General features: G+C 36.3%; 1 protein-coding gene across 2 annotated transcripts in view; it reads right to left on the bottom strand.

The window, feature by feature from the left end:
• Positions 1-22,512, bottom strand: part of Nup153 (nucleoporin 153) — a 59,534-nt gene that overhangs the window by 16,543 nt on the left and 20,479 nt on the right. For both annotated transcript variants that reach the window (XM_051194342.1, XM_051194341.1), the window contains exons 3-15: positions 19,883-20,131; positions 19,227-19,366; positions 19,019-19,147; positions 15,714-15,830; positions 15,570-15,614; positions 15,427-15,480; positions 13,444-13,590; positions 10,834-10,880; positions 10,311-10,437; positions 6,757-6,894; positions 6,223-6,318; positions 4,951-5,035; positions 1,588-1,710 (exon numbers count right to left, since the gene is read on the bottom strand). In XM_051194342.1, coding sequence (XP_051050299.1) covers positions 1,588-1,710; positions 4,951-5,035; positions 6,223-6,318; positions 6,757-6,894; positions 10,311-10,437; positions 10,834-10,880; positions 13,444-13,590; positions 15,427-15,480; positions 15,570-15,614; positions 15,714-15,830; positions 19,019-19,147; positions 19,227-19,366; positions 19,883-20,048 — 1,414 coding nt within the window. In that variant the 5' untranslated portion in view covers positions 20,049-20,131. The remainder of the gene's footprint in view (positions 1-1,587; positions 1,711-4,950; positions 5,036-6,222; positions 6,319-6,756; positions 6,895-10,310; positions 10,438-10,833; positions 10,881-13,443; positions 13,591-15,426; positions 15,481-15,569; positions 15,615-15,713; positions 15,831-19,018; positions 19,148-19,226; positions 19,367-19,882; positions 20,132-22,512) is intronic.

Genomic DNA, 22,512 nt, shown 5'->3' with positions numbered 1-22,512 from the left:
GAGTTTCCAAGCCAGCCAGGGTCACACAGTGAGACTCTGAATTAAAATAAGTAAAAGAACCCAGGGAACTGCTTTTAGCCTAAAGGGATTGCAATCTGCCACCTTCTGCATACTACCACGATTTGCAGTTCCCCATCACTTATGGGATGAACTACAATACAATCAGTCTGGCTGGCTGGCAAAATCCCAGGAACAGTTTTCTGCATTGTTCTTTAAGGAAGTTTTTGTCCCACCACAATGTAGTCCCAAATAAATACATAAGCTTATATTAATTGCATTTGGCCCATTGCTCAGCCTTAATACTAACGAGTTCTTACAACTTAAATGAACCCTTAATTCTTATCTATGTTTAGCCACATGGCTTGGTACCTTTTAACTCAGTAAGGCATGCTGATCTTGCTTCCCCTGAGTCTGGCTGGTGACTGAGTCTCTCTCTGCCTTTCCTCTTCCCAGAATTCTCCTGGTCTGGCAGCCCCACCTATACTTCCTGCCTGGATACTGGCCAGTCGGATTTTATTAAACACATATTACATAATAAATCTTTACAAGAACATTATCCCACATCAGAAGAATCACTTTTTTTTTTTGTTTAAAGTTTAATTAAAAGGGAGCAAGATTATGAAGGCAAAATATAGCCCTCTATCTGTGAGAAAAGCTAAACATTTAGCCCTGCCTGATAATTGGTAATTCTAGTCCATGTACTTTGGAGTTTGGCCATATCTCCTGAGTAGGCAGCATGTACTATCTACAAACAAGGAACTGAATGCAAACAACCTAATCCTTTGAACCTTGTTAAAGAGTACAAGGAGGGTTTTTGGTTTTTTGTTTTCAAGACAGGGTTTCTCTGTGGCTTTGGAGCCTGTCCTGGAACTAGCTCTTGTAGACCAGGCTGGCCTCAACTCACAGAGATCCGCCTGCCTCTGCCTCCCAAGTGCTGGGATTAAAGGCGTGCACCACCACCTCCCGGCTATAAGCTGGTTTTTAAAGCCTTAACCAACCCATTAAACACTGAACACGTCTACTGAATATCTGCATTCTTTCTGTGATATTTGGTTACTTTATTTATAAACAACTTTACATCCAAATACTATTCATTACAATTCAAACTATGAACATTCTCTTTTAACTTCAAATTGAAAACGTACTATTTAATTTCTAATCACACTCTCTTCAAGTTAGTTACCTATGTCCCCTGACATGATCACTACAGATTTTTAAAGATAACCAAAGTATTATACTATACCTGAGTACATATTAAAATGTTAATTAGAAAAATAAACATTGCACTAACTTTCAAGTCTTGAGCATTATCCTTCAAATATGTTATTACACTTTGGCAAACTTAGCCTCATATACCAAACTAGAAAATAATGTGAGATGGTAGTTGAATGCTTTCATCAGAGAAAAAGACATAATAAAAAAGACAGTTAAAGGTGACAGTTCTTTCTACATTCACTACTTATTCACAAGTCACCTTACTATGCACTTATTTGTGTGTGTTTCAAAGATTTAAATTGTAACAATATGGATGACACTATAAGTTTGCAATAGAGATTTTTACTATCACAAGGGCAGCCACTCACTTACCAGGGGTTTTCAGAATATCTAGAACACTTCCTTCTCTCAGGATCTTTGCAGGAGTAAATGGGTCCTCACAAGTGGCACTTCGCTTCTTATAGCTTGAACTATTCACTACAATGTTATCTTGAGCTGTAAGTTTTAATCATAAAAGTTATTAAGCCAAAGGGAGGGGGTAATCAGTGGATTCGAGTTTAAAAGATTTTCAACTTTTTGATGAGTTTTTAAAACTCTGAAAAGGTCACTGCAATTCAAAAATGATGGACAAATAACATAGAGCAGAGTTAATCTATCATTGCAAAAATTAAAAACACTATTTCTTACATTATACTTTCCCTCACAAACCCCCAGAGAAAAAGGTAATAAAGACAAAAGTCAGCCAATGCATTCTCTGGAAGACAAACGGAAGTACTAGCCAGATAATGACAAATGTGAAATTTGTCCAACACCTGAAATAATATATCTGATCAAACAGCAATTTTAAAAAAAAGTAATTCTCAACTGGTTTCACATCTAGAAATTCATACTATGATTAAAAATATCCTTCAGTTACAGTACTGAAAAACGTGTTATAATACTCAATAATAAGCATGAATTATAGAGAAAAAAGAATGCTGTACAATCCACAAAAATTATTCATGAAGTATAACTGGTAAAGCAAATTAAAAAATAAGATTGAATCTAGAGATTAGCAGCTGCTGATAATGGCTAGATGGATTGTAAGACTTTGCTTTCATATGTAATAACTTCCAGTAATTTTAGTAAACGAGGCAAAGTAATTTTTACTAATTTTCTTTTATATAGTTATTATATTTTTATTTTATGTGTACGATTTGCCTGCACATATGTATTTGCACCATGTGCATGCCTGGTGCCTAAGGCCAAAAAAGTAAGTCAGATGCCCTGGCACTACAATTACAGGTAGCTGTAAATAGCCATGTAAGCGTTAGGAATTAGGAAATGAACCCAGGTCCTCTGTAAGAGTAGTCAGTGCTCTCAACTGCTGAGTCACTCTCCACTCCTCTAATTTTGCTTGAGATACACGTAGCCAAAGCTAGCTTTAATACATGATATGTCAATAGGTGGCCTTGAACTTCGTAACTCCTGTCTCAGTCTCCCCAGTGGTTCTTTGAGCCACCCCTCTCAGGAAAAGCAAAATTCTAAGGACAAATGTACTCAATATGACAGAAATTAGAATTAATGAGAAAACTAGCTCCTCTCACAAAGTAATTAATCATGACCTCCACGTGTTCTTTTGTTTTGTGGTTTTGTTTTTAACTGCATTTTATTGTGACTTGAATTTTTAAGAGTTGGTGACAGATACATTTGTGAGTGGAATCTGTAGATATTTGTGTTCTTGCAACACCACCATTTCTTTCAACTTTTATCATTTAAAGAAACTGACTGAAATGTGGGGGTGAATCAGTGCCGTGCAATGCCTATCACTCAGTTTGAGACTAGCCTGAACGGTTTAGCAAATCCCCTGCTCTGCCAGGAGAGTTGGTATTATATACACTAAGGGCTTTTGCTGGTCTGGAGATTGTTTCTGATTTGTCACTGCAGTGTTGTGAATTGACATGTCCCTGCCTTCTTGAAAGAAAACTTGAGCTTTAAATGCCCTTCGATTATAAAATATGCATAGTTTGTAGTTTTTATGGCATACTGATTTGCTTTTTTAAAATAGATCTTATATGTGTACTTGGTTGTACTCCACAATTAAAATGTTAGTGAAACTCAAGAATTTTAATTTCTGTCTTTGAAACTAGTCTTGAGATTGCTCAATTCAAGGATTTTCCTCAAGCCCATAGTAATATTAAAAACAAAAACAAACAAACAAAAAAAAAAGCCTAAAAAACCTAAAAAACTAATTTGGTAAAAATTGTAACTGAAATTGCAGGCCTATTTCATCCAATTCTAGGCTCTTTCTGTTGTTGTCTATGGGTCTTACTGACTTCTATGTCTTCTCTAACTTCTACGTCTTAACTACTTTTTGTGTTTAAGAATATACATTTTCTTTTTTAACAGCTGGGCGTTGGTGGTACACGCCTTTAATCCCAGCACTGGGGAGCAGAGGCAGGCGGATCTCTGTGAGTTGGAGTCAAGGCCAGCCTGGTCTACAGAGATAGTTCCAGAACAGCCAAGGCTACACAGAGAAACCCTGTCTCGAAAAAACAAAACAGACCAAAAAAAAACAAAAAAAAAAAAAACAAAAAAAAAGAAGAAGAAGAATATACAATATACATTTTTAAAGACAGGATCTATGGTTTTAGGACTTTTAAGCAAATACCTGAAAAATACTTTTGGATAGGACAAGAGCCTACAACTGATGTCTCAACTTACAACATTACATAGACTCTTATTCAGTATACTGCTGTCACTTCATAACTACAATTTCACTCACTCTTGCATAAAAACCAATGTAGCCAGATGTGATGAGGCATACCCTTACTCCCAGTACTCAGTAGACAGACACAGAGGCAGGAGGATCTCTTTGTATTGGAGGCCAGCCTCATCTACACAGTGAATTCCAGGACAGTCAAGATTGTGCAGACATTGTTTAAAAAAAAAAAAAAAACCTCATCCACGCCCAAAAAACCCCAACAACCTGTCAAAGTAAAAACTAGTGCTAGAGCAACCACCCAGCATGACCAAGGGCTAGTATGGAGTGGGCGTACACGTGTGTGTGCATGTGTTTATTAACCAAGCCATTTCTTCAGCATGGAAGGCAAGGGATTTTAAGACTTAATGCTATTTCACTAGCTTGATGACAAAGGACAAGAGCCCACTGTATTTCTACTCCTGCCCCTGTGCCCCATTTCCTTTTCCTTATGTAAAATATCCTTGCTTCAAATTCTTGACCTTGGAAACTCAATTAAGATGGTTTCTTATTTCCCCAAAACCACTACCACTACAAAAATCTGTTTTAATGATTTGGCTAATTTCAATCACTCAGTGACGCAGTGTTTCTTCAGTTCAGAAACCATGTATCACTAATCTGCTAAAGCCAGCAAAATGTATAAACAAAAATGCTTGTGAAATGAAAGTAAGTAACCACAAAGATCAGGTCCACCACAACTACAATGTAAATAAACCTTCAGTTTGTTATAAGATACAACAAAAAACTTAGTGCCTATTCTAGTTATAATGAAAAAATGAAGCATTATGGCCAGCTCACCATAAACCAAACTACAACAGTTAAATATGACTCACTATAATAAGTAAACAACACTGCCAGAATTGCTTCAAATGACTTTTCAGAGCTTATTTCTTTCAAATGAAAGTGCTTTCAAGAATGACCAAAGGAGAAAGTGATTCCCTAACATATGGGTTTGGTTTTTATTTTGTAAAGAATATTAAACATTTTTCACTTACCTGAACTACTTAAAATAGGTTTTGAAGAACTATTAGAGCCAGAAATTTCTGTTTTTGCAACAGGCACACTAAATGTAAATCCAATCTATAAAGAGAAGATATTTTTCAAATGTCAAACTATTATAAAACAAAGAGTTTAGTTTTACATTAAATCAAAAGGTATACTAAATTTTACTGGTTAGAAATAAGACAGCTATTTTGCAATTCCTAAACTTAGAACTCATGAACCTAGTAACTAGTACCTTGATGCATGCATGGCTCTATCTAGTCCCACATCAGGAAGCTAAGAAAGTACTTGAGCCCAGTTTGAAGTCAGCCTATGCAACATAGTTATAAGAAACTATCTTGAATAAATGAATGAATACCTGTAGTGAACAAAAACTTGTATTAACAGCATGGAATGTCAGCCTGACAACATTGTAAGTTCTTTATGCACTGTCTTCCTTCAAAGCATTACATCATATAGTCAAGAGATTCAAAGCCCCAGGTCTTGAGCTTTGAACACCATCTTACAAATATGAGGTTTGGGGGACAAGGTGGCAAGAAAACTACATTACAGAACACCTATGTAGCTCTGACAAAATCAAGTCTACAACCAAAAATCTGAAAACAAGCCAAGTGTGGCCTCTGATCCCAGCACTTGGGAAGCAGAGATAGGTGATCTCACATTGAGTTCAAGGTCAGCCTAATGTACACAATGAGCTCTGGGCCAGCTAGGGTTATACAGTGAGATCTTTTCTCAAAAACACCTAAAGATTGTATGCAAAGATGACACATATGAAAGAATTCTAGACAACAAGAACATTAAAGGTATATATTATTCTTATCAAAATAGTTCCCAATACAAAGAAACAAATAGATACCGTGTAACAATACCCCAAACAGAATTGTTCAACAGTAAGTGATTCAAGAGATTTTAAATGCAGTATGATACAGCTGCCTAGGTCTTTTCAACAGAGATCAATTATTCAACATTATAGGACAGTCACAAGTTACAAGGGAACCCTGACTATAAACTATATAGAGACCATGTCTAATTTGTAGAGTATAAATGAATACAAATGAGTGTCCTTCTTTGGAGATAACTGGAAAACTACTAATGAAAATATCTTCACTGTAACTGCACAAATGACAAAAGAAAATGTATACACACAATAAATTTGTACAAAACATTTGTTTCCTGTACACCAAATTTTTAGGAAAAGTGTTTTATTTACTACCAATAAAATCTAGGCTTTGAAATCAATCATGAAGTATCCGCTTGGTACTTACTGATGTTGGAGGTAGCACATCTGCCTGTGTTGATTTTACAATGGGAGATGAAAATGTGAACACAGGACTGCCAGTGCTGCCCAGAGAGGTCTGTACCTGGGTTTTCATAGTAGCGAGAAATGACACAAACAGATACTTAAGAAGAATGAATGATAAAATACTTTAAGAAAATTCTTTCAAATAGAAGCACTCTTTCCATTTAAATTTAAAATACTTCTGACTTTCTAAAACACTGACTAGCAACTGCTTTTTCCTGAACTGGGAATACTGTTTGGGTCTAGTGAACAGACTGCATTAGATTGGATACCCCACTGTAAATATACATTTTAAAAAGTAAAACATCGTTTTCACTTCTTGGGGTGGAGGATGAAAAAGGCCCTAGAATCAATTCCCAATAACAACTCCCTAATATTTTTCCCATTTATTTTTCTTCTTACTTCAGGTTACTGATTTTTACAACAGACAATCACTTTTTAAAAAGTAATGAATTAAAAGGAGTTACAAAAGTCACCTCACTCAACAGTGGTTCTGTACCTTGTTTGGTAATGGCTGAGGAGAGCTGACCGGTGACGATGAGGAAGCAGAGATCACAGGGGAACTAAAACTGAAGGTAGGCAGTGAGGAGCTGCTGATTGGTAGAGAGATCTGCGGTAACACTGGTGTTTCCACTTCCTAAATAAAACAGCATGTTTTGTAATGATGTCATCTTTCATGTCATGCTTTTATCTACTAATTTTCAAAGAAAACTGACATAGTTGTGAGCAAGTTTTAAACAGGAAGAAAGTAGGCCCCATGCAATATTAACAAGAGCTCTTGAGTTAAATACCTAGAGACTTCAATTCCCAGGAGTGCCACCAACTGCCATGTAACTTAATTTCAGCATCAACTTTCTATTTTATAAAAATGAGAGAGAAGCCAGCAAGCTGGCTGAATAGGTAGAAAACTGCTTGCTGCAGAAGCTTAACAACCTGAGTTCTATCCCCAGAGCCCAAAGTGGAAGAGGAGAAGCAACCCTAAAAGCTGTCTACCAACTTCCATACATGCACCATGGGACATAATACATGCACCATGGACATACAATTTCTTCTCTCTGTCTCTCAATAATAAGTATCTTTAAATGGGGGTGCGGGATGTCTTCCTCTGTACCACACTTATGGTTCCCTATGAAACAAAGCTATACATGGTCTTGGCAGTACAACCAAGAACACACACCGCCAAGTACACACAAACAAAATCTATTTTAAAACAGCAAGTCAGTTATGCCATAAAAACTACAAACTATACATATTTTATAATCAAAGGGCATTAAAAGTTCAAGTTTTCTTTACACTCCAATAACAAGAGGAAACAATCTCCAGAAAAGCAATTGAGCCAAAGCCCGTAAGTGTATATAATACCAACTCTCCTGGCAGAGCACAACATAGCCACGTGCACAAACTGCCCAAGTTTTCATTCTGGTGCTTGAAAGGCACAACTACAAAATTAACCAGGAAAATGAGAGAGTGAAAAAATTGTCACTGCCACAACAAGTTACAAACCAAACACCATCAGATATGAAATCCAATTTTAAGCCTAGCAGAAGATAAACTGGGGAGGTGAGTCCATGAAAAATACAATTTTTGGCCAGTGTGAGAACCTAAATTCAAATCTAAGAATCCACATAAAGCCTGAACATCTATAATGTCAGTGCCCCCGTGAAAAAAATGGGAGGCAGAGGTGGGCATTTCCAGAACTTGCCAGTCAACTACCCTAGCATGCACAGCTGAGAACAACAAAGAGACCCTGTCTCAAACAAAGTGGAACACAAACAATCAATGTCTGAGGTTGTCCTGTGACATCTATACATGAACCCTCACACATGTGCCCGCAAACACACATACCAGAAAAAACTCACCATCAATGAAATATAAGCTTTAAACTTTAAAAAATATTTCTAGAATACTATGGGTCAATAAGCATACTGACAAATTTTCATTAGAAACAGTAAGTTGAAGAATTATGTTCCTGGGATTGGAGAGATGGCTCAGTAATTAAGAGCAGTTCCTGGGAACGCAGTTTTAATTCCTAACACACAGCTCGTGGCTCACATCAGTCCATGGCTCCAGTTCCAAGGAATCTGATGCCTTCTTCTATCTTCCATGGGTACTACATATTACAAGCATTTTCCCGCCAGCCTGGTCCCACAGCGGTGTCAGCCCCAAATAACACACAGAGACATTGTATTAATTATGAATCTATTGGCCAGTTACTAGCATTTCTTATTGGATAGCTCTATCTAAATCATTAACCCATAATTACTATAGGTGTATTACTGAGAAATACACCTATAGTAATTATCTTACTGAGAAAGCTCGACTCATGTATCCTATCTTCCAGAGACCACATTGAGACTCAGTCCTACGTTTCCCAGAATCCTCTACCTCTCCTAGTCCCACTTATCTTGCTTCCCTATTGGCCACTAGTGCTTTACTCATTAACCAGAAAGAGAAACATTCATAGAACATCTCTCATCATCTCCTCTTTTCTGTCTAAATAAAAAGGGTCTTAACTTAAACAGTAAAATATATAACAAAAGTTACTAAGCAAAAACTATAATAACATCTTCCATCAACTGCATGCACATGGTACAAATACATTAACATTCAGTCAAAACACCCATACATTTCCCAAAAGCCCTTCATTCTAAAGTTTAAATTGAACTATTAAGTTGAACATTTTAGAAGGTGGTAAGGGCCTTCAATGATTTAGCCTGGTTGAAATCACTTTTAAAGACTGAGGGGGTGAGGGGCGACTCAGCAGTAAGAGCACTGGCTGTTCTTCCAGAGGTTACAATATCAATTCCCAGCAACCATATGGTGGCCCACAACCATCCTTATAGTAGGGTCAGATGCCCTCTTCTAGAATAAAGACATACATACAGATAGACTACTCATAGACATAAAACAAGTAAATAAAACTTTTAAAAAAGGAGACTGGAATGGGAGTTGTTTCAACTCAAAAGGTAGTTAGAAAACAAGCAAATTCCAGTCAACCAGTCCTCCATACCTAAAGTGGTACTGTGTTCCCACACGTGTGAACAGACACACACATGACATAGAGCACACGTGACTGTTAAAAGACAACCCACAGAATCATATCTCTCCTTCCACCAGGGATGGAACTAAGGTCACCAGACTTAGCAGCAGAGTAGGCACATCCACCCACTGAGTTATATATACCTCACCAGCCCAAGAACTCATCCTAATTTTAAAAAATAATACCATAGGAGGGAAAAACGGATTAAAAAAAACCTAACTAAACAAGAAAATGCATTAGAATCCCATTGAACAAGAAAATGCAAAATAAAACACCAATGACATTTTAAAGCTATCACACCAGCATGAATCAAAACAAACCGAAGTGCTAGTAAAGAAAGATGAAAAAATTAATCAATAAAAGGTCCACCTATGGTCATGTGAATGTTGTGAAGAGGAATACAGTACAAGTACAGTCAAACACATTTAAAGACATGTGCCAATCCCTGCAGTCCAACAATCCCATTCCTAGGTTAATATCCTCCAGACCAAATTGCACATGGCAAAGGAGAAGTGTACAAATATTCACCTTAGCACATACTGGGAATCAGCCCAAATTGTACCCTGATGAGAGAATGGATTAATTATAGTAAATCTGCACAAAGGATAAATAGCAGAGAATTTAAAATCCATTGTTCCATTTAACAAGAAGTACCACAGAGAAAGAGAGAAAAGGCTAACAAAAGTGAATAAATTGGGGGGGGGGGGAGGTGTGCTTACAAAAGTATTTTAATCATATGAACATTTAAAAAAAAAAAAAAGGCAAAACCCTAAGGCAGTACCCAGATTATCAAATAATTGCGATGGAAATTACCTCATATAAAAAAAAAAAATGGTGTTTCTGTTATTTTGTGTGGTTCATGAAGTGAGGCTCCTAGGTTAGGTTTTAGATAGGTACAGTTTATAAAGGACAGTTTCAGTGAGATACTTTTCAATCGAAGTCTTCCTCAAGCCCCATCCTGTGGGTCCTACGTCACTACCACCATTTCAAAGGTCTATAAAACATGAGCCTACCTCCTCCACTGGAGGTTTAGAAGCAACATAGCGTGTTCTCTCTCTTCTCATCTTGCCACCTCCACCACCTACTCCAGAAGATAAACCGTTGGCTGCAGGAATACTGAAATTGGGGTATGAAAAGCCACTAGCAAATAAAAAGAAAATTACAATTGATTTATTATTTTGTCCCAGAAATTGTTAAATGAATATTCAAACACCAAAACAGCTAACAAGATAATGAATAGCAAAATATACTTTAAACTTTTTCTACATTTATTTTGTGTATGTGTGTGAGTACACACGTGTTAGCACACATGATCATAATCGAGAGATTTTAAAAGCAATGGGACAGCTTTTGGGGAGTCAATTCTCTGCTTCCACTATGTGGGTTTCAGGCTTGGTAGCAAGTGCCTTGACCTGCTGAGTCATTTCACTGTTCCCCTAAATATAACTTTTAATTTTCTTAATCTTCAAGACTATTATAAATATGAGCTTATAAATTAAATATAAAGAAATCCAATTGCATATGAAATGGCATTACCTTTCTTGATCTCTATTTTGTCTTGAGATATTTTTTTCATTTACCATCTGTAAGGGAAAAAATGGAATGAGGGTTTTATTTAAATTTTATTTAAATGTAATTTTTGTGGAGGTGGGGTAGCAATAACAGGGTCATGGCTAAACTCAGTATGTGGCTGAGACTAGACTTGAATCCCAGATCCTGTTACTCATGAAGCATGTCTGGCTTAAATTTATTCTTTTTTGGTGCTGGGATTGACTCAGAGACTTAACACATGCAAGACAAGTACTTCTACCACTGAAAGCTACATCCATAGCTCCAAATTTTCTAATTTCAATACTTGGAATTAGAAATTAGGTGATTTATTTTAACAAGTCCTGGAATATGTAATTTAGACATGTTCTTTGCTAACCAAGAGTTAGAAAATGTACTAGTACTGTAACGTGAATACGTATAAAAACTATCATTGATCATGTATTTACCAAAACACTAGTACAAAGTTCGCATCAACTTGGGTGGGAGGGTGGGGAACAACACTTCCCTTTTTGCCACACTAAACACACAGGTAATTTTATAAGGAAACAATCCTCCCACTGAAAAAAAACTAAGGCTTCCTATAGAAATGGCTAGTTACAGGAATAGAGCTAGAAATGTACAAGACTCTTGAATTAACCTTGCAATATAAAAAGTAAGGTGCTCAAATATGATGGGGATAGTAAAAGAGCATAGGAGTCCATTCAAAGACAAATAAAGTATTTTAGATTTTACTAAAATTAAGAATTTAGTTGAAGTAAATCAAATACAGAAAAGAAAATTCTTTATAGTAAAGGGACAACCAATACATGGAGAAAGAACAATAGAATTATTTACAGCTCCTCCACAGTGCAATCAACCAACAGACTCAGGTAAGAATTCTCAACAATGCTGGAGATCAAAACTAGGCGCTCTATGTAACGCCTGAGCATTGAGCACTGAGAAGAACTCAGCCCTTTTTCCTTCAATGGTTAACCAAGAATAATCGGAATCTAGAACCACAAGGGACAACTTCACACTGCTGGACATTCTATACAGTAACTGACTGTTGTTTTTCAAATATATTTTAAATTAATGGAGACAGACCAAAGACATATGATTAACAACCATAAGTCATGATCTTGGAACATTTTTCTCTTGGACCAACTCATAAACATCTAAAATCTGTAGATTTGTGTTGCACCAACATTCCATTCCTGGGTTTGAATGCTAGTACATATTACATATAGGAAGTCCTAATTTGTAGGATAAGCAGAGAAAAAAATTGGGGAAATATAGTAAAATCCTGGTAATTTTTCTTATTAGCAGAGATGTAGCTCTATGGCCTAGCACTTGGCTCCTCACAAGCCTAAGGCCCTAGGCCTGACTAAATAAAAATACTAATAACAATAGTAATAATGATGAAAATTTTAAATCTTAAAAAGCTGAGGGTTCAAATAGGAATATTAATATGATGAATTCTTAATAATTAATGAAGATAAGTGAGTTGATGCTATCAAATGTAAAGTTTTAAGAAAATGTTTTATGATACTGGAAAACAGTGTAGGCATAATGAGTAAAATGATACATAAACTCAAAACACATTACGTGAAAATAAATGAGACAAGATGATAAACCTAGAATGTGACAACTGGTCTTGTCACTTCATATACAAACAAGCCTAGCAATTCCACTCCTTAGCAAAGACCTAAGAAAAATGAAAACTTATGCCTACACAAATGTCTATCATAGCATTATACAGCGAAAAGGCCCCAAATAAGTAATGGATGAGCAAAGTTCCATAAATTTTGTTAAATAGTCTGCCTCTAAAAAAAACAGTGAAATTTTCTTATCTGCAGTAATTACATGTAAGCCTTGAGAACACAGTAAGTTATTTAAAAAACGTTTAGAAGAGAACGGTGATGAAAATGTTCTAAAATTGAACATAACAATGATTCAAAAGCCTGGATATGCTAAAACCACTACAGGGTAAACATGAAATAGTTAAATTTATGGTATATGAAACACCTCAAAAAATAAACTTTTTTGTGGTCTAGAAAAAAAATCAAAAGCAATATCTAAACTTTGTTTGGATCTTGGTTCAGAGAAACAAACAAAGAACACTTTAAAATATTTTCTTTTTAAGAGGAGTTAATACAGGAGAAATTACTTCATTCAAAAGATATGATATCGGAAATCTTTTAAAATTCAGCAACACAAATAAGATTCATAGACAAGAAAATATAACAAAATTTATCTAGGCAATGTATAAAATTCATCCACACAAATTTAGGATTTGATCAAGGTGAAAGTTATTTTTAAAGGTATACCAATTCTAACTCCTCACTAACTAGCAGGCATCACATATCATACAACTCCTAAACTACGTTGCCTTTATTCACTCCAGCCAATATTCCAAGACTGGTTCAAGAAGAAAATAGACTGGTAAAAATAAATACACTTAGACAGATGTGGTAATGCACACCTATAATCCAGCACTTAAAAGCAGAAAACTCAATGTGAATGTGAGGCCAGACAGGTCATCTCCTGAATTCCAGGTCAGCATAACTACATAATAAGACAGTGTCTTAAGAAAACAGAATAAACAAACAAACTCACACTGTTCTTTTTATCTATCCTTTGATTAGTCTTCCTTAAGTCACCAGATGGGGTCAGAGATGGTTTAAAATAGATAGTTCTATTTGTTGCTATGGAAACTGGCTTTGGGGTCATTAGTCTCTGAACAGGGGGATACTGAGAGTCCACCTTATAAAAAAACAGAAATCAAAAATAAACATTTTTATTTATCAGTGGCATATATCTTCCAAATAGCTAATGTGACCAAGAGACTTTTTCCTACAGAAATTAACAGGCAGATTGAAATAACAATGATAAACCAAAGATATTTAACCTACTAATAACATGCAAATATACATATAATTCTAAACTATATTTGCAGGACTGAATTTTAACCCAGATTCAATGGGTTTTCATACACAAGCACACATGCACCCAACAGAAAAATCACTATATACAATATTCAAAGCAACTTAACAATTTTAACCTTAGACAAATATTTTTCTGCATTTCCCCAAAAATGTTTCTACTTTTCATTGGGAATTAAGACTTTTTTTTTTTTTTTTTTTTTTTTTAAGAAGAGCTAGAGAGGTGACCCAGTTTAAAAGCACTTGCTTCTCTAAAGAACTGGGTTCAGTTCTAGCACCTATGGGGCAGATTGCTTTATGAGGGACTGAGGCCCTCCTTTGGCTTCCAAGAACACCAGGCATTTACATGATACACAACAAGTACACACAGAAAAACACACACATAAAACCATTTTTTTATTTAAATGATTTTTAAATAACCAAAGGTCTTATAATGTGAGTCTAACTGATAAAGCATTATATTAGGACTTCCAGACTGTAACATAACTAACTGGTTTCCGGTCTAAGAACCAAAGTCTTTTGCTCATAGTCATTTGCTTCACTGAAATATAGTCAAAGTCTTGTTCCTGTAAGGTAATGTAGAAGTCTAGAACACCCCCTGTGTCCCCGACTGCCATGCAATGCATAGTCCACTCACTCTGCGGTGGTGGCAGCCAACAATGCTGGTCTCCAGAGTGAAGTCCCATATCTCGCCTTAAACCCTCAACTCAATGAGAAAGTTTGTCACATGTGACACATGAACAATACTGTACTCCAGTTTTTTTAACTTGTAGCAATCCAAACATTTGTAGTATTTTCAGTCACAATAATTTATATCATGGCACAATCTTAAAACTTTATGTCTCTGATATAAATCAGAGTCTGAGGAAAGTTAACATTTTAACGCCCTGACAGTGGCTTAAAGCAGATCCCTCTTACCTAACTACACACATCTAGGTAACCCTAGAAATTAAAACTCTTCCAAGAAAAGAAAAAAAGAAAACAGAAAACTTTTGCTTTCTTCTCTATACCACATTCAGTAAGAATACGTGTATATAGCAACATCTCATTTAATCTCCACAAATAATTCAGATGATGATAATTTTCATCATTATTTCTAGAGGGTTTAATGTTATAAAATCTTCTGTTAAGAAAGGATCCAGTAATCAAATTTTCCTGGAGTATACTTAAATAGCTATAAATATGACACAAGAGATACCTCTTCAACACTGTTACCAAGCACTAATCTCCCTGACAGCAACTTCAAAAGCTAATCTAATTCACAGAAACTATACTAAAAGGTATCAAGACATCTACATTTATTAGCTCCCATATCTTCAACTAGTATTGAAGTGTGCACCAAAATGAAGCTCTATGATGCACAAGATTTGACCCACTGGATAACGAAAATTCTTCAAAAATGTCTATTTCAATGAGGGGTAAGTTTACTGCACTTCCAATGACTAAACACTTGGAATTTTCACTCCTCATTTTATCTACTTAAAATTAAGAGAAACCCATAAAGACTATCATGAACATGAGGATGGAAAAACAGGCAAAACAATTGAATGTACTTCCTATGTCGCTCATCCTAAGGCTGTCAGAAAAGATACAATGCCCAAGGCATTTTCAAACATGTTCCCACAACAAAGCTACTGACATTTTATATACAGCTTACCTTTTCTTTTTTGGCCTGAAAAGCTGAGCTGTCTAACCCACTCCTATCAAGAGGCTGGGGGCGGGGAGAGAGAAACAGTATTACACTAGGTAGAAAACTGGAAAACAACTCTCATATCAATTAAGATTTAAAAGTTAACGTACAGAATTCAGAGGAGAAGAAACAGCAGATGGAATTCTTTTCGCATCCTGTTAACATTACAGTAACAAAATAAGTTAATAAAACTAAGACTTTTTCACCAAACTATTTCTGCTGCATCATTTCATTTAATTATTTCAAATTTTTACCGCAAGAGGGCTTGACATCTTCTCTAATGACTGCAATATCCGTCGTGCTGTCGAGCTAGTCACGCCATAAGACTGAGCATTAAGCTGCTTAGCTTTCATCTGTCTTCTAACTGGTGCCTAGAAAATAATAGTTCATTATTTGCTGCAACATACAGTCAAAGATACATATTTAATGCAATGAAAAATGAAAATAGTTATCTAAAATAAAACAATTATGATGACAGTGGCTTATATTTAGGAGGGAACAGGCTATGCAATTACCAAACTCTGATTCTCTGACTGTAGAATTACTTTAATAATCAGAAGTAAAAACAGCATGCAGCTGGGCAGTGGTGACACATGCCTTTAATCCTAGCACTTGCGAGGCAGAGGCAGAATAATCTCCAAGCTTGAAGCCAGCCTTCCAGGACAGCCAGGGCTACTCAGAGAAACCCTGTCTTGGGAGGAAAAAACAAAAAGACACCTTGCACTCTTCTAAAGAAAATGTTATACATATGTTCCATGATGGGAATAGAACAATCCATAAAATTTTTAGGGGGGAAAAAAAAATCAGTGACAAGCTAACAACCTTAACACTGAGTATTAAATATTTAACCAGAATTCAAAGAACTAGCAAAAAGACTGTAGATTCTAATGTAATCAAAATTTACCACTTTTATCACTATGACTTAGTTTACCATAACTAGGATAACAAAGAGATTTTTCAAATACCCAAACTATTTCTTGAAGAAAGCTTTAGAACTGATATTAAAGCTTTCTCCCTGAGGACCAGCTTCCAAAGGAAGGACGCAATCAATAGTCCCATCCAGTTATGGTGCCTTCAAACCACAACTACCAGCATGGAATGATAAGCCTAACTAAGGTATGCATACCTTGGCAAAAAAACAAAAACAAAACAAAACAAAAACACCCAACAGCTCTCTAATTTGATGCAAAGCCCACTAAGTAAGAGGGAAATCAGTCTCATGCTGGAAAACTAGCCAACTACCCCAGGCTGATTAATTCATAAACCTTGGAGGAGAATCTACGACCATCATTTTATTAAACAAGTATAATCCATAACTATGTTCTTAAATATCTGTATTTACACCCATAGGTAAATTCTCACCTTTCAGCAAGGAAACTTCTCTTTGCAAGAGACAGACACCATTACAGACAACTACAACTGACCAAAATCTACTTCTGGGACTGGAGAGATGGCTCAGCCGTTAAAAGCTAGACTCACAACCAAAGTGAGAGTTGTGGAGCCCAGTCCCTACTGATACATCTGCAACAGAACCGCTGTTCCCCAAGCTTAGGGATCATTGCACAAGAGGGGGTGGGAAGACCGTGGCAGCCACAGGGACAGGGAGTTTGTTCTGAGACTGTGTCTCCTAGGAATGGCACCAATGTGGCTGACTGAACATGGCCTGAACAAAGATGTCACCAACGTCAAACCTAAAAGGAGAAAGGTTCTCAAGGCCTAGACACTAGACAAGCTATAGGCAGCTACGGATTGCTGATACCAAGAGAAACTCTCTTTCCTAAGGAAGAGCACACCAATTAGTTGTCTAATATCAAATGGTCAGCCCTGAGATCATATACACAAGTAACATGACATGTATACACTTAACAATTAAAGAGGCAATGAATTTGGAAGAGATTAAGGGAAAGTGGGAGGAGGAAGGAGAGGGAAGGAAAGAAAAAAAGTGAGCTGGTTAAAGGTCTTAAAATTGATTATAGAAGAAAGCTGAGCAGAAATAAGTGCCTAACATGTTAACAGCCCTCAATTCAATCCTCAGAATCAAAAGAATCTAGGAAAGCCAAAGCAAACTTGTATCAAAACAAATTGAACGGGCATTACCAATTTCAAACTTACCCTATACATCAAAAGCTACCAAGAAGTACCAGTGTAAGGAGAGACAATGGGATATGCAGGGGGAAAAGCAAGTCCTAAAGTATCCCCCATGCAAAATAAGCAGAATGGAAAAAGGACAGTCTTCCACAAACGGTACTTAAAACAAATGCTCAAATGTAAAACAAATCGATGTTGATATACAGTTCATACCAGACACAAATCAAAATACACGAAACACCCAAATTAAAGCCTGGGGGGGGGGGGGGGGGAGTGTAATAGTTTTAGAAAACTGCTGTGACCCTGGGTTATATATAGGGTTATCTTATAAGACATACCAAAAGCATAAAATTATGATACAAAAATAAAATATACTAACTAGTTATCACCTGTAAAACACACATCTCATAAAAGCAAAAAAAAAAAAAAAAAAACAGATCACAAAAATAAACTCTAAAAATTCATCAAGAACACAATACAATTTAATGAGTAAGATTTAAAATTTTCAAAGAAAACATAATTCTAAAAACCATAAACACCATCATTAGTCAACCAATTAAAAATCACACTGTGTTCCTATTAGAATGGATTTAAAAAAAAAAAAACTGACAAGTCTACGTGTGAAGCAAGGACACACGATACTACTATTGTAATTATTACAGGAAGCAAGCAGGTACTGACACTTTATTATGTACTTAACCATGTGATGAGAAATCTAGCTTGAGTATATGTCCAAGAGACATGAAAATGAGTATTAAAACTGAAAACAATCCAGTATCCTATCAATAATAAACTATAACTCCTAGCATCAAAAAGGAACCAACATGTTCAAACTAAGTCTGACTGATGCCAATGTACCAACCACATCAGCCCAATTCAAAAGTCTACACACTGTATAACTAAATTCATTTAACAAATGAAAAAGCCCTAAGTAGAGAAAAACTGGTAAAGAGCTGCCAGAGAATGAATATACAAGATGTCTGTGGAAACACCCGAGATAATGTTTTGTTTGATTAAACATGTTTTGCAACATTTAGAAAGCAGTTGTGACAATACTGTTTTATCACAACTCGAATGTGCTAAGATTAAGGTAAATTTTATCATGTATAATCTCATTTTAAAGTGTAAATTGTTGTACTTCCTAAAACACACACAAATCGCTGGAATTGGTGGCACACGCCTTTAGACCCAGCACTCCAGAGGCAGACACAGATGGATCTCTGTTGAGTTTGGGGCCAGCGTGTCTACAGAGTGAGTTCCAGGACAGGCTTCAAAGCAAAACAGCGAAATGCTGCCCAAACAAACAACCATTCAAATCTAATAGCCAGTATGTTCACTACAACTGAACTATTCTCATACTCTAAACATTTTAAAGTAAAGCCCACAGTTGTATGATTTATAAGAACACAAGTCTTTTGGGTTTTAGTGATCAGTGTCTAGTAACAGGAAAGCTCACAACAGTCACACTAACCTGATAAGGTGTATTTCGTACTTTATTCTGTCTTACAGCAGCAGCTGCTCCACCGTATGTTGTTTTGCCAGGATAGAAAGGAGAGTCTCCAAGCTGACTTGTTTTAAGAATTGAAGAATTCCCAAGTGACTGCACAGAAACACAATGACAAATTATAAGCAAAAATGCTGAAAACTTTGTTATTATACACAATATAGTGAGTACTCACGGTGGAAAGTGTTCCAAAGGCAGACAAGTTGAATGCTGGTTTTTTGGAGCTGGTGGCAGTATGTTGTGAGAGTGAGTGAGAACGGTCTGCTTCAGGGGACCAGAGAGGTGGCAGGGAAGTACTCTTTGAAACAGCTATATCTAGAACAAAAATTTGTAATCTGTAGTAATGACCGATTTTAAGACCATAAAGGCCGAGATTTTTAGAAAGAAAAATGAAAATTAAAACTACAACTAAAAGGAAGGCTGGAAAGGTGGCTCAGCAATTAAGAACATGTATTACTTATGCACAGGACCTGGATTTAGTTCCCAACACCTTCCCCAACTACCCAGAAGCCCAGTACCAAGAAGTCTGATGCCCTCCTCTGGCCCACAAAAACTCTAGCAGGCAAACACACACATAAATTAAAAAATAAACCTAAAAACAACTAAACTAGGATGGTGGTACATTCATTTGGCAGGCAGATACAGGTGGGTCTCTATCAGTTCAAGGACATCCTGATCTACAGAACAAGTTCTAGGTCAGGCATGGTTACAGTGAGAACTTTTCTCAAAAGAAGAAAAAAAAAAGAAAGAAAGAAAGAAAAGAAAAAAAAGAAAACCATATAAAATTTATCCTTACAGCCACAACTACTTACTATCTAGTAACAAGAATACCTTTATCAGAAGCTCTTGAAGAAAAACCACTGGTAGTTGAGATGTTATCATCATCATGCTGAGAGGTAGAATCTTTAATTTCTTTTACGAGGGAAAATCCAGAACTACCAATTGGGAATGCAGAGGATGTGGAAGGCTGACAGTGTAATGCAGGAGATTCCAACATGGAAAAATTCAGATGACTCCGATGAAGTGAAGGCCTTGTTAACACATCTGGATAATTTGAAGCAGTACTGGTCGTCGAAGGTTCTTAAAACAGTAACATTACAAATAAAACTGAGAAAAGGCATCACATTAATCCAATAAAAAGTGCTACCACATTTGCACATTTAGTGTCAACTTGGGACTTCAAAGCTAAAACTTAGAAATGTATACTTGTATTAGCATTTAAACATCACAAAAACTTGTGTAGCCTAAGTAATACTCAGAACATAAAACATGTAAAATTGTTGGGCATGGTGGTGCACACTGTTAGTCCCAGCACTCAGGAGGCGGGGGAATCTATCAACATGAGCTCCAGGCTAATCTGGTCTATAAAGCTACACAGAGAAATCCTGTTGCAGAAAAAAAAAAAATCTAAAAAAATTAAACGAGATGGGATGTTGCTTAGTAATGGAGCACTTGTCTAGCGAGCACAAGGCTCTGGATTCAGCCACCAGTAAAAGCCAAAACACACAAAAAATAAAGATTACAAATATTCTTTTCTTGCCAGGCATTGATAGCACAGGCCTTTAATCCCCGCACTCAAGAGACAGGTGGATGGATCTCTGTGAGTTCAAGGCCAGCCTGATCTACAGAGTGAATTCCGGGACAGGCTCCAAAGGAATAGAGAAGCCCTGCCTGGAAAAAAAAAACAAAAGAGGAAAAAAATTCCAATGTCTCTATTATTTGTATTCAAATGTATTTACTTATTACATTTATGGGTATGTTTGTATGCATGCATACATTGTGTCCTGGAGATTTAACTCAGGCTGTCAGGGCTGATAAGCAAGTGTCTTAATCCACTTAGCCATCTCATCTCATCTGCCCTGAAATTTGTTTTAGGGTACAAGTGATCTAATTATTGAAACTCATTCTAGTCTAGCAGATAGTGCTTTTCACTATCCCATTCTGATACTTGCATCCATTTAGCCTATAGATAAAAGTAATAGGACAATTTCTAGCATGAGCAGACCAGACATCTACTAAAAATCTAGTATATGTAGTTTTACTGCTTACAAATGGCTCCTGCCCCTACACACCAAGCTAGATAAAAGGCATAAGATGAGACAATTCTATGATTTACAGATTCACATCAGTCATCAATGCTGTATTTCTATACCAACTACAAATCATAATACTATAAGTCCAGCATGTACAGTTCACTGCTGACTCATGTTTTTTAGATATGCCACTATGGGGCTCTCAGTGACCTAAATTCTCACTTAACACATACATTCTTGAGGTTTTCCTTATTGGCCTAATTTCACTAACCTAGTGGATGAAATCTCACCAACATTAAGAGCCAACACTGAGTAAATGGTTCAAGTAGTAATTATGTTCACTATGCAAACATGGAAATGGTCTTTGGATCCCTAGTATCCATACATACAAAAGCTGAGTAAAGTAAAACCCCACTGGGGAGACAAAAGACAAGTGAATCTATTCTTAAGAGTTTGCTAATCAGCTAATCTCATTTAAGAAAAAAGAGAGAGAGAGAGAGAGAGAGAAGTCGGAAGAGGAGGAGGAAAAAGGAGAGAGAGCAACTGAGGACACATAAAGGTCACCTCTGACCTGCACGTGCTTGTGCACAGCACAGACACGAACACGTACAACACATATGCAAGTCAACACAGAATGTACATGGGCAGAAGGCTATAAGGAAGAAACTTGAAACTGCCACGTTCTGCTATTGCTGAGCTACTTGAATGTTCAAAACTACAAAAGTTATTTATAAAACATCCTACTTCGTAAACAATACTCAGGACTATCATATCTAAGCTATTTTAGCGTCCTCCATTTTGATACTACCTGAAAGTAAATGAACCTAAGATTGTTTTGAGAATGCATTTTACATTTAAATTTCACAAAATAAATGCACAAATTGATTTTTTTTTTCAGCTCTATCTAGTAAGGTTTATATTTACCTTGTAGAGTTATCAGTGAACTTTACTCCACACACTGACCGCAGAAGCAAATGAATGAATGAATGAATGAATGAATGAATGAATGAATGAATGAATGCCTTGAGAAAGATCAAGGAAGTCTGTAAGATCTAGGACTGACAAGTTTTAATACAGGACGCAAGATCAATTCTAAAAAGTGAAGGAGAGGACTTTTGGGGAAAAAAAAAAAAAAAGCTGCCCTCCTTGCTTCTAAATTGCTAGCTAGAACTAGGGCTCAACACTTAAAGTACTTACATAGCATGTGCAAAGGCCTAGGTTCTATCCTTAGCACAGTGGCCTGAAGTCTCAGCTGAGTGAAAAAATAATATGTATGTTCTTGAGGTTTTCCTTACTGATCTAGTCCATTAACATAGTGTATGAAATCTTACCAACATTAAAAAGCAACATCAAGAATACACTGTAGAATCTTCTATAGTTCTGCCTCCATAATTTGCATTTAAAACATACAAAGATAAACAATGCAGA

This window comes from Phodopus roborovskii, unplaced genomic scaffold, assembly GCF_943737965.1.
Source record: "Phodopus roborovskii unplaced genomic scaffold, PHOROB, whole genome shotgun sequence".
Classification (NCBI taxonomy): domain Eukaryota; kingdom Metazoa; phylum Chordata; class Mammalia; order Rodentia; family Cricetidae; genus Phodopus; species Phodopus roborovskii.
Note: the sequence above shows the minus strand (reverse complement) of the source record. Positions and strands in the feature narration are given on the sequence as shown.